At 40.7% G+C, this 13,510-nt stretch overlaps 2 protein-coding genes across 3 annotated transcripts in view; both read left to right on the plus strand.

The window, feature by feature from the left end:
* The window catches only part of LOC311226242 (protein max-like), a 29,858-nt gene extending 26,054 nt beyond the window's left edge, over positions 1-3,804 (plus strand). For both annotated transcript variants that reach the window (XM_084311639.1, XM_084311640.1), the window contains exon 4: positions 2,168-3,804. In XM_084311639.1, the coding sequence (XP_084167765.1) occupies positions 2,168-2,355 (188 nt within the window). In that variant the 3' untranslated portion in view covers positions 2,356-3,804. The remainder of the gene's footprint in view (positions 1-2,167) is intronic.
* A 798-nt stretch (positions 3,805-4,602) lies between these two features.
* LOC311224594 (ras-related protein Rab-15-like) lies at positions 4,603-11,539 on the plus strand. Its single transcript, XM_084309630.1, has 7 exons — positions 4,603-4,850; positions 8,550-8,610; positions 8,740-8,800; positions 8,905-8,982; positions 9,439-9,528; positions 10,460-10,525; positions 10,665-11,539. The coding sequence occupies exons 1-7, from the start codon at positions 4,727-4,729 to the stop codon at positions 10,824-10,826; spliced, it is 642 nt and encodes a 213-aa protein (XP_084165756.1). The 5' UTR covers positions 4,603-4,726; the 3' UTR covers positions 10,827-11,539.
* The last annotated feature ends 1,971 nt before the right edge of the window (positions 11,540-13,510 follow it).

The raw sequence follows: 13,510 nt of genomic DNA on the forward strand, positions 1-13,510 counted from the left end.
TTAGCCAGCAGTAGTAGCAGTGTCAGTGTGGGTCCATGTAGCACAACTAACGTAAACAGTTGGCTAGCCACAACCTCAGTGTGTCTATCAATAGTCTATGAACGCTACGCAAAGTGGGCGACATGTAGTTGGCACAATTTTTAAATGCACAAACATGGTTACCACTGTCACCTCACAGCTAGAAGGTCCAGGGTTCAATTCCCGCTTGGGGACCAGGTTTCCGCGTGTTGTCAGGTACCCAGGTGGGGTATCTCCCAGGCCTTTCTGTGTGGAGCTTGCATGTTCTCCCCGTGCTCGCAAGGGTTTCCCCTCCGATAAGATAAACCCAATGGAAAAACATGCACAACAGATCGCTAATGCTGTCGCGTCCCTGACGAAGACGGACAGGAACACTTGGATTGGTCCCCAGGGCGCTGCCCTTGGGGGGAAGGACGATGGGATGGGTCAAGCGCAGAGACTCAATCTCATCGGCGACCCAAAAAACTAAAATTGCATGCGTGTTCCTGTGTGTGTGCCGCCCATCGCATGCGTGTGTCGCTGCATGACGAATAAAGACTTCTTCAAAGTCCAGTTATTATTATTATTATTATTATGAACCGCTGTTTTTATCTGTTTTGGCTAGCTGTATTCCAACGCAACAAACTTTTTGCACTAAGTTTACTCCTCTCCAAAGTCTCCCTACAACAACTCACTCCATGCGGGATTTCAGAGTGAGATTTCTGTTTTTAGTCGCAAAAATAAGCACTTAGTGGACATACGTAACCAAATTAAGAAAATGAAAATCAAGTTCCCTCAAAAACCTCTAGTTCAGTTGAAATGGTATCGATGACTCACGCCCATCCCTAACCTATACCCAGTTCAGGAATTTACATTTGCCATTCTCGGCTATTCTATAGACTGGTGTCTGGTAGGACATTCCTGGTCAAATCAACTGGCACACAGGAAGTTATGTTTTATGTCACCAGCAGTATCAGCAGTTTATTTGGAATGAGTAGAAGACTTTACCCTTTCACTGCCACACGACAGAAGCTTAACCCTTTACTATCAACCGTCGGTTGTGTGATAGTAAAGGGTTAACCTTCTGTCCTGTAGCAGTGAAAGGGTTAACAGTCTGTGTATTGTCGCAGTGAAAGGGTTAACCGTTTGGTAGTGCGGCAGTGAAAGGGTTAACGCAGTGCTTCTCAAACTTTTTCTGTCAGGCCCCCCTTTGGCGGACCAAAATATTTTGCCCCCCCCCCCCCCGCTCGCCCCAACAAAATAGTCATGAAATGGGCCATGTTTAAATTTATTGAAATAACACCAATATCGTGACCTTTCAAATTGACCCTATATTTTGTTTTCAGAGCTGTCATGGATGAAAAGCCAGCTTCACACAGATACTGTATGTGGTGCTGAATGGTATCAACACCTTAACTGCTGCATCATGAGATACTTGGTACTCAGCACCACACTCTGAAACTAGCTCGCCAGGTGGTATCAGATGAGATTTCAAAGAGTTCTTCCAAGAGTTTGGATGGAGATGTGTCAGGAAGCTTTGTCTCAATGTTGTCTGTAAAGGTTTTTTTTATCCAGAGTAACTTGGTGATCTTTTTCTGTGTTTTATTAAATAATGATTTTGAGAAATGGTATTTTCATGGAGAACAGTGCAGCTGCAACAGATAGCACTTTAGTGATAATTTTCTGTAATCAAAAAAAAATGCGCCCCCCCACTTTGAGAAACACTGGGTTAACGCAGTAGTTGACATGAATTTCCAAGATGGAAAACAAGTCGATAGGATAGGGTGCAAAAATTAAGCAACGATCGCTTTGCCAAAACAAACAAACAAACAAACACAAAATTAGGATCTTACTGCCTAACCAAATCAATGTGCAAGGTCAGGGAGGCAATGTTTGTATAAAAGCTACTTTGTTGACATACTGGAGATTGTGGTGTTTATTATTTTCGGCTCCAGCAATCAGTTATTGGGCCTTTTTAAGATAATAAATTGGCGTCATCAAAGGCCGCGTTTAGCCCAACTAGCCTCCTGACTTCAATTAACAATTGAACATCGATGAAGATATTTTAATGATTGGTCAGAGAGGTCTGATTCTGACACACCTACATAATGTGGGATTGTGGTTCTTTTTTTGAGAGTGGTACTCATCCAGTCTTCTGTGTTTGTTGCAGTCCGTGCACTGGAGAAGGCCAAGGGGAACACTCAGCTGCAGGCCAACTACTCCTCCTCTGACAGCAGCTTCTACACCAACCCCAAGGGGAGCGCTGTGTCCGCCTTCGATGGCGGCTCCGATTCCAGTTCAGAATCAGAGCCAGAGGAGCCGCCCAACAGAAAGAAGCTGCGTGTAGAGGCCAGCTAGACTCTGGAAGGTCACCCCCACCCTCCCTCCCTCCACCCCACCAGAGACTATATACTCCACCAGCCCCCTCTCCTCCTACCACCTGTCCACACTTTATCCAGCCTTCTTATGCCAGTCCAGGAGAGCAGGTGGAGACGTGTGAGAGGTGCTATTATGTATTAAAAAAAAACAGACAAAAAAAACGCTTCTACCTTTTTCTCTTTCCTGGCCAGCATCCTGTCACTCCTCTCGCTCTGTTGTGGCACAGCAACCGACTCCCAAGACTCCCCTAAAAGAGGCAGCTCTGCAGTTTTGAAGGATTTAATGCTTTTAAAACCTCATAATAACCTGTTCATAATCAAACGTGGAGATGGCAAGGTGTAAAGCTTTAGTCTATAGCTACAACGAATACCCCCCCCCCCCCACATTTTTCTTGTTTTGGACAACCTTGACGAACCTGCTCGAAGAGTTTTGAGACTTAAAAGACCTTTGAAAAAAATTGTCCTTAGGAATAGTTTACCTTTTTAATATTTGTACTTTTCCAGAAAAGAATGTGAAGTTGCTTTGGAGAAAAAAAAATTATGTCATGCAAGATGCAACCCTCCTGATCGGTGTAGATGACTGACGTTTTTGTCTTTGAAATGTTTGTGTAGTCAAAATGAATCCCTATATTTAAAGTGATATAATAAAAAAAAAATCTTATCCCTTTCTGTAAATAATTCTTAACACTTGTTTTAACCTGCTAGGAGCACCAAGCAAGGCACGACAATAGGACACTACAATGAGACATAGGATAGGACACAGGTCAGGTGAGACTAGTTTATAGTCAGTTTAGCATACATTTCCCACATTGACAACTTAACCTGAAGCTACTCTGAACTGTCCTGATGTGATGAACCACACCCATATGGCACCCCAAGCAGGCTAAAACAAACATTGAGAATTATTTACATATTCTTTTCGATTGTACAATGTTGTCTGGCCTGATACGTTTAATGGACACAATTGGAGGGAAGGTGACTTCTCATTTTAATATATTTTTCACCTCACGGGTCCAAATTAATTTGTTTCATAAGGTAAAATGTGGATATTGGAAGAAAAAAAGTTTCCCCTGCCACAAATGGATGCTGAATGTTACACAATGCAGTTAAAAGGTTGTAACCTTTTTATTTTTGTTGGAAGAAGTCCATATCAGTGTGTAGTACTTAACACTGTAAACGCTTTAATGTTGTCAGTTCTGCAAAGAGAAACCTTCCCTGGAAATCTTTGCCTGTCCTGGGAATGTTTGTTTGATATTTTTTTTTTTCCTTTTTTTCTTTTTTTTGCAGAGGTAAATTGGTGTGTACGAAATAGATATTTGTTTATTCCATTCCATGGAAATTACAGGTATGTTGTACATACTGCCAACAATTGTCTTGCAAGTTTAGGCGTACCTTTACTATGAGACTAAATAAAACTATTTTATCCTTTTGGGATGGTTTTATTTCGTTACTTGTCATGTTTGTGAATGTAATGTAAATTCTGATTGTGCACCTACTTATAATGATAAACCTTACCATCTGTGTGGTTTGTTGAAGGGTGTGTGGGGTCAACTACAATTGAGCAACAAATTAGTCATCTTTTCTTCTTGATTCTAATCTCATAATTGAAGGATTATCAAGCAACCACAAAAGACCCCTAATTGTGCCCTAATAACCAGTATGGATGGTGAATCTCTCAAGAGAAAAGGGTGGGCTCAGCCAGGCACAGCAAGTCTTAGCTGCCAAATGAAGAATGTACTGTATTGCCAAAAGATGCTTGTCCTCATTATTTTATTGGCAAACAAAATGTTAAACTACAGGTAATATTTACGGAGATGAGCTTGTTTGATAAAAGTGGAGCAATAGTGATATCATGTGGCAGGAATCTAATTCGTCACACTTAAGTTTGATTATTATAAATTGAAGATATGTTGGCCAGGTGATTTTCATGAGACATATATTAATATATAATTAATTATATATATATATCACAGTATTTCTACATTTCCAGTTATTTATAATGTAATTTAGTCAATGAGGATAACTTCAACACGGTATATCAAGCCTACATCTTTGAATTTATTATGGTACGTTTTCTAAGCGGCCACTTTGTGGCAATGTTGACTGTTTACTTGCTTCCAGGCAGCCGCCCGTCTCACCCCTCCTTCTGTCTGTCCGTCTCACCCCTCCTGTCTGTCGGGGAGCCGCCCGTCTGACCCCTCCTTCTGTCTGTCAGGGAGCCGCCTCCACGCAATGATGGAGATTTAGGACACCGGCTGCCGGCGAGAAAAGACACTGGCCATAGTACCAGTACCACCACAACTATGCAATATGGAAAAGTCATGTTTTATCCCATATTTTAGTGCTTAAACATGGCTAAGCAGTACGACGTTTTGCTCAGGTTGATGATTCTTGGAGATTCGGGGGTTGGAAAAACGTGTCTGGTGCGCAGGTTCACGGAACATGAATTTCATCCATCGCATATATCCACTATCGGTAAGCTAAAGTGGTCTCATGAGGTTTGTTGCATAACTTTTACACAGTTAACTATGTTGGAACAAAGTAAATGACTCATATCTTAATTTTCCTGTAGGTAGCCTACTTTTAGTCCCTATCATAGTGTTCCGGTAAGTCATTAGTCTAAGTAAAATATTATAGACATTTTGATTCCACCATCTGAAATGTATCAAAATGGTGTCAGCATTGATTTATGAAGCAACTGTCAAATGGCTACTTACTGGTAAAAAAAAACATTGTATCATCTAATGAGGAACGTTTCAATTCACTATGAATTGAAAATGGGGGACCCTGATGTAAACAAGACACACGTCCAAGGTGGTCTGCATCCCCTTAACAATTGTGTGTATTGAGCTGTACTGTATTGTACCCATTCTGCAATCTGTTAAATAAAGTTTTCATTCATTCATTCACACGGTTCTGAGGACATTAGCGTTAACTATGACATGTTACTTAGGATCTTGTAACATTGAGAACTATTTAAGAGTAAGAGCAGAGCTGGTGCATAGTAGACTAGTACACATTAATCATGGGGAGGAAGGTCAGAACAGGAAATGTATGTACTCTTGTTTTTGTTTTGTTCACTCATTGTTCTGCTTGGGCTATATGTTTTCTTACAGCCCAATGTGTAGATGGATATGTACTGTAGTACATTGTGTTCGGTATCACTAATGTCCCTTTTCCTGTCCATGTGATAAGCTAATTACCTTCATAAAGATAATATTCCTGTTTTACAAAATGGAGTAAATAATTTCTGCATGACAAAGTTTCTTATTACAATGAGCTGCTTGTGTTTGTTTATACAGAGACTCTCAACCTTTGTACAGTTACACATACCAACCATTGATCTCATTCCAACCGATTCCTTTCGGCAGGAGATTCTAGTGAAGGTGAATTGCTGCGGCTTTAGTGTAGCCCCATTTAAGCAGTCTATAAGCTGGTCAACAGAATTACAAAAAGCTTTTGTGTTCACTGTTTTCATATCCTCAGTTTAAAATGTTGTTGAGGGGCAGCTTTAAATTACCGTGAGTTAAAGAAAGTGCCACAAAGCAATCTCACCTAACGTGATCATATAGCCCTACTGTAAGTGTGGCTGTTAAAATAGCCATTACATTTTTGTTTTGTTTAAATCAAATTTAAAATAGCCATTTCTTACAAGTATTGCCACAAATAAGTCTGTTTTTTAAAGAGCTGTAGGCTCAAACTTTAAATGAATGCACTGGTGTAGTATTTGTATAGGCAAACCTTTTGAACGCATAATTGGGCCTACCGGTATTCACAATACTGGAACACACACACACAAATGAAGAACAGTCCACTGATGTTTCTATTTGCATCTATAGTCAAACCTGTTGAAAGCATGAATAATACTGGAACACACACACACACACTGTATACACAAACACAACTACAAGCCTAGGAGGTGAAGCGTGTAAAGCCTATGAAATATTTATGTGCTTGTCCATGTGTCAGCTGGTAGGTGTCATTAGAATACTTTATACCGGTTGAACACGACTACTATACATCTGTAGCGCACTGAAGTCAGTGAGGAGGACTGTGGCACCATTTGAAACAGTGCTGTTTGTATTATGCCCTCCCCCCCCCCCCCCCCCCCCCCCACACACATTTTGGAGATTGCAGATGGAGCCTCCCTATAGTGATGTTTACTAATCTTGTTTTGGTGTTGTATTAACTAGGGCTGGGCGCAAAATCTATATTACAGTATATAACACATGTACCGATCAGTAATGATAAATGAAACGATAATTACACCAGCACACAACATTTACCTTCTCCACAGTGTTGTGTTGGCCCTCTGTCAATATGTTTTCTGTCAACATGTTTGTACTGTTTGTCTGTCAACATGTTTGTCTTTCCACAGGTGACTGGTTCATGTTGGTCTTTCCACATAATAAATAAATTTAAAATAAATTACTACTCAATAAAACAAAATCTCACACTATGCCTTTTGGCACCCACCCATGCATTAAATCTAAAGCTTATCCATGTGTTATTGCCTATCTTGATGGTACGACACAGCAGAGAGTTGAACACACCAAATATGTGGGCCTGTGGCTTGACTGAACTCTCATTTAAATGCCGTATTCATTATAATGTGAAGAAAATTAACCTCAGTATCAGAGTTCTTTACCGATCTAGAAACTGCTTTTCACTTACTGTTCGAAAGAAGCTTGTGTTACAACTCATCTTACCGATATTGGATTATGCTGATTGTTATGCTGTTGTATATCAGGCTGCATCCAAAGCAAATAGTCTTCCTCTAAATATAGTTTATAATAGACTATGTTGATTTTTTCTTGGCTGTCCTTTCATAACTCATCATTGCACAATTTATGAAACTCTTAATTGGCCCTCTCCCATCATGAGAAGACAGCAACATTGGCTGCAGTTTATTTTTAAATATACATTTAAATTATATTTCCAATATTACTAATTAAGACTCTATACAACTCCTTTCTTCTGTCCCTGTGTTCTCAATAGCGAAGAAAACCTTTATGTTTAAAGCTCCCTCTGATTGGAATATTCTACCTGTAAATATTCAATCCATATCATATTTCTACCTGTTCACAAATGTCCTGTCCTCTTATTATGTGATTAGTTGTGCATGTCCCTAATAACACCTCTATAATTATCTTATTGTAAAAACAGCATACACCTAATCAAGGGTTAATATATAAGCATATTAATATAATACTCATAATGGAATATTTCCATGTTGGGCTTCCCTCATAGCTAGGCAGTTGCCTCCGGTTCTAACTATACAGAAACCCTGGTCATATAACTGTTGGGGTTGTCTGCAGTTGACAGTTTAACAATTTAGGCAATAGGCATCATTATTAAATTGCAACCTTGAACTGTGGTGCCAACAATATTAATGAGCTGGAGTTGCTAAATTGATTCAGATTATTATAATTCATATATATTTTTTCCATTTCCTTTCACAATTGGCGGTTAGTGGCTTCCTCTGCTTTGATATAAGCCATTCACCTACACCTCTGGCATTTTAACCGAGGCGATTTGTGAGTGATTTCTCTGCTTGGCAGCCGGCGCTATGCAGTCATGTCTCTCTGCTCCCTTGTCCCCTTGGCCGGCAGGGAAACACTGTAGTAAATAACGCCAATTTAATTTCCCTTAGGGAGACAGCATGATTTAAATGTTGGCTGTACATGGTGATCGAAAGACTATTTATAAGGCATATAAGAGAGTCTCTAAGCAGCCTTCACCAAGGGCTCACACAATATATACATCACAGCCACTCATTCAAGCCCTAACCAGCTTGTTTGACTAGGCTGCTCTTGTGCTATTTTTGGCACCGCTGCTTCAAGTGATACTGAATGTTGTTTTTATTTTTTTGTTTTGTTTTCATTTTCATTTTGGGAAGAAAGGGGGGGGGGTGCTTTTGTTCCCAACAACAGGGTAGGATAGAACGGGAGCTCGGGGCAAAAGAAATGCCCCTGAAAGTGTCTTTATATGACTTTCAAAATTGGGATTATAGGTGTAAAAGATGTATCTTGACCAAAGGATTGAAAACTGTTTTGACAATTTGAACTACAATCAAAATTAGTGTCCCAGGTGGCAAGAAAAGTTAATATCCTACCCTGTTACAAACAATACTGTCCTCCTGGTAATCAACTGTAGTTGTCTTTTATTTTGTAGGAGTTGACTTCAAAATGAAAACATTAGAAATAGAGGGCATCCGGGTAAAGGTCCAGATATGGTAAGTGAACGGACCGCTCTTGGACTGTGATTTAATGGCATGTGATGATGTTACATATTGATATTGCATGTGATAAAATGAAGTCTCTTCTGTACCCGTTATATTGATTGGGTTTGATCTTGCATACAGGGACACAGCTGGTCAGGAACGTTACCAGACTATTACCAAGCAGTACTACAGACGGGCACAGGTGAGCCTTCCAAACAACAACAACAACTGGAATGTTGGTTTTTAATACAAATGTTCATTCATGAATCCCTTGAACCTCTCCATGTTCTTTTGATCCTTACCCAGGGTATCATCCTCGTGTATGACATCACCAACAAGCCCTCCTTTCAACACATAGTGAAGTGGGTCAGTGATGTGGATGAGGTAAGGCAAACAGCCACTAATTAATAGGCTCAATCTCTTTTCTATGTCGTTTTCTCTGTCCCTCATTCTCCCCTTTCTTTCACTTTCACTTTGTTGTGAGTGACCCAGTATTTGTATGTCTGCTCTCTCACTGAGCTGTCGGTGCCAATTCACCCACCTAGTTGCCTAGTGTGAGAGGTGTCTGTCTGTCTGTCTGTCTGTCTGTCTGTCTGTCTGTCTGTCTGTCTGTCTGTCTGTCTGTCTGTCTGTCTGTCTGTCTGTGTTGCAGTATGCCCCTGATAAGGTCTGTCTGTCTGTGTTGCAGTATGCCCCTGATAAGGTCTGTCTGTCTGTGTTGCAGTATGCCCCTGATAAGGTCTGTCTGTCTGTCTGTCTGTGTTGCAGTATGCCCCTGATAAGGTCTGTCTGTCTGTGTTGCAGTATGCCCCTGATAAGGTCTGTCTGTCTGTGTTGCAGTATGCCCCTGATAAGGTGCAGAGGATTCTAGTGGGGAACAAGTCTGACGAGGAGCTGAAGAGGCAGGTGCCCAAGCAACAAGCCAGCAAGGTTGTCTTGGATCTCATTCTATGCAGTGGCACAACATTTGTTTTTGCAGATTGTCATCACATACAATGGTACAATGCATTTTTCTGAAGCGCTACCACACAGGTTTGCGTTGTTTCCTAATAGGAACAGCGCATTTTGGCGCACTGCCTGTTCGGTGCAACGTGTGCAAACAGTGTGCAAAACCACCTGCCGATCAGAGGCTGGGCTGGGAATATGTCTTTTTAGAATTCAGTTTAAAGCGGCTGGTGCCTCTGGGAGTTGCACATGTGTAACCGATGGGTTCTGACATGCCCCGAGTGGGAGTTGAACCCCGGTCTCCCGCGTGACGGGCGGCATCACAGACCACTATACCAAGAGGTGAATTCACTTCTAAGTAATGGGTCTGGATGCCTCTGGGGAGTGAGTTTACTTGCAGTACCGCTGCCGTCCACAGCCACTTCACAACACTGTCCATCGTGACTGTAGGATAGACACACGGTACCTCCGTTACACGTGCATGGGCTTGAAAAAGTGATGCCGATATTACTCTATTTCTGCTGGCCAGGTAAAGTCAAGTCAACTCTTGCTAATTTCTCCAAAGTTACCTACTGCAGCTTTAATGCCGCCCTTCGTTGACTATCTATGATGATTGTTTTGGCTGAGTGGTTGTTTTTTAATGCTTTTTATGCAGAGAGAGTTATTTCCTGTAAAATAATGAGCACATCTCTGGCATCACAATAGTAGTCATGCCTAAGAGGTCAAGACGTTTTTCTGCATGATTGCATTTGCATTCATTTGCAGATAACATGGGGAACGTCATTTGACATACTTATCGATTAAATCAACTTTTTGATCAGTCGAAAAATCCCTGTGACTAGTAGTCAACCAAAGAAAATGTAGTCAAGGACATCCTTTACTCATTTGTAACCTCTTGTGTTGATACGTGTGGTAGCTGGCAGAGAGCTACGGTTTGGACTTCTTCGAGACCAGCGCCTGCAACAACAGTAACATCAACGAGGTGGGACACAGAGTCTGTAATGGCAGAGAGGAATACAATAGTCATTTACATAAACACCTTTTGTGGAAATTCCCAACGAGAGAGTACTGGCATTCATGCCACGCCCCCTTTTTGTGTGTTTGTTTCCTTCTTCCTCCAGTCATTCACGCGTCTGACAGAACTGGTGCTGCAGGCTCACAAGAAGAATGTCGAGCATCTACTGGGATCCTTGGATGATTACCTGGATATGGCTGTACTGGAGGAAGGGATCGTATCTGCAGACGTTGATGACGCCGCCACTCAGAAGACCTGCTCCTGTTAGCCAGAAGATCACCATAGGGTCACAGCTTGCTAGATAAAGAAAATCCCACCACTGTGGCTTAGTGACACTATTATGCAGTGTTTCTTAAGCTCAGGTCTGGGAACCAGTGCCGGTCCCTGGGATGATGCCGAGTGGTCCTTGGTCTGGTTAGCCCGAGAAAGAGATAGACTATTTCCCTGTATTTTAATTATCATTTTAATGTAAATCTAAATTATTTTCAACACGGGGGTCTGAACAAGATGAATACAAATAAAATACTAAACATTTTCTGGTCCCCGAGATTGAGAACTCTGCACTCTGCTGAAATATGAGACAATTCTATGTGTTTACTGGAATGTTCCCATGGTGCTGCACTGTTCCTGCCATGCCAATCTGCCATCATTGCTCGTTTACTCTATAGTCTGTTTTTCTATACTAACATTGTTGAATAGTCAGAGCAGTTAGTGCATCGTGCCACTAGGGGGCTCTTTGGTCACCGTGTCGATGCATGTTGGTTGAGAAATTAACTACATTCAAATGTCAGTAGTTCATATTTCCCTAGAAATGTAGCATTTCCTGATTTCACTTCAACAATTGCTCCCAAATGCACCAATGGGCCTGTATGCCGTGAAGGCATGCCTTGCCATGATCCTTAACAAACACACACACACACACACACACACACACACACACACACACACACACACACACACACACACACACACACACACACACACACACACACACACACACACACACACACACACACACACACACACACACACACACACACACACACACACACACACACACACACACACACACACACACACACACACACACACACACACACACACACACACACACACACACACACACACACACACACACACACACACACACACACACACACACACACACACACACACACACACACACACACACACACACACACACACACACACACACACACACACACACACACACACACACACACACACACACACACACACACACACACACACACACACACACACACACACACACACACACACACACACACACACACACACACACACACACACACACACACACACACACACACACACACACACACACACACACACACACACACACACACACACACACACACACACACACACACACACACACACACACACACACACACACACACACACACACACACACACACACACACACACACACACACACACACACACACACACACACACACACACACACACACACACACACACACACACACACACACACACAACTCACTGTCAGTTCAGTCTAACTACATGAGACTCCAGACTCAGATTGTAATAATATTCCTCAAAGTAGTTTTAGTTTGACAAGCAAACTAGTTTTTGAGAATAGTTCAGATTTAGTTGAACCTCTTCTCATTGTAAAGTAGCTAGTAGTTTGGTAAACTAGTTTCAGGTTCCCCAACACTATAGTTTATGAAGTCAATTGTGCTAATGATTCACTCCCAACAATTAGTTCTCGCAATCTTTAAAAAATAGAAATTTGTTTTGCACTGCGATGTCTATAACTAATAACATTCTGTGAACTTTGTGATTTTATCTGTAATATGCAACATGTAACATATTGATCTACAAATTAATTTGTAATGTCACAAACGTGTCTGGCTGTTTTTAGATTGATCCTAAGTAGCCTATTGTTTATTTAGGTCTGAAGGGGACAGAGGTAACAAAGAGGCAGCCAGAGGACAAAATTTAATTATTCACACCTAGAAACACGAGCCAAGCAAGGATGGATTAATTTACACAATGGAGCTATCGATGCGAGGACAACACTGTCGTACTCAAACAAGCTGAAGGTATTCAATGCAATGTATGTATATTTATTGTTTACCTTCACGAAAGTATGTGTACCTTGTGTTTTATGAATCTACTTGTCATTGCCAATTGTAGTACAGTGTGTACAGATTAGCAATGTTCAAGCTTACACTGTTGAGCCTGTTCAGGTGACACTAATGGTGTAATTTTTAAAGAATGTTTGATTGCAAACTTGATTTACTTGTTTGAAATTACATATAAATAATTTTTAATATAATGATTTTATATTTTGGAGGAAAATAAACAATGAAATAAAAAACAATATTTCACATCATACTTTAGTTGATAGTTCATATCTACAAGAGTGGATCACTAGGGAGTTGCAGAGTCATTCCTTTCCTTCCTCCACAGTGGGATTGAGAGTGAATTCTAGGTTCATTGGGCAGAAGACTCATTAATATTTTACCACATGTTGAGAAAGACGGGTAATGACTTGTTAAATGTTTGATGACCAAGAAACTGATATAGGTCATATAATTACCATAAAGCTAAAACTAATATATCATCCATTTTCTACTTTACACTCTATAACAAGTATGTGTACTCGTATGATCAAATAACTTAGTCTAAATTTGTGTCCAAAGAAAAGATTTATCAGAAATGTTAAGTTTGTAAATGTTACTTTTAATCTGATATGATATAAAGCCACATGCTAGATTTTCCACAATATTCTTGCATATTATATAGAAACATTTGTATAGCACATTGTTAAAAAATTGGTTTACAGTTTTACAGATAATAAAACAAACAACGCAACAGTAGTAGCCAACAAACGACATACCAGACCAAATGAACAAAACAATAATAAAAAAAGAAAAGTCA

This window comes from Notolepis coatsorum (genome assembly GCF_963971535.1).
Source record: "Notolepis coatsorum genome assembly, chromosome: 3".
NCBI lineage: Eukaryota > Metazoa > Chordata > Actinopteri > Aulopiformes > Paralepididae > Notolepis > Notolepis coatsorum.

Bases quoted from the DNA above. Each gene is read 5' to 3' on its own strand.
- LOC311224594 (XM_084309630.1), top strand. From the start codon at position 4,727: ATGGCTAAGCAGTACGACGTTTTGCTCAGGTTGATGATTCTTGGAGAT. The intron at 8,801-8,904 runs GTGAGCCTTCCA...ATCCTTACCCAG, and splicing joins AGTACTACAGACGGGCACAG to GGTATCATCCTCGTGTATGA. The intron at 10,526-10,664 runs GTGGGACACAGA...TTCTTCCTCCAG, and splicing joins ACAACAGTAACATCAACGAG to TCATTCACGCGTCTGACAGA.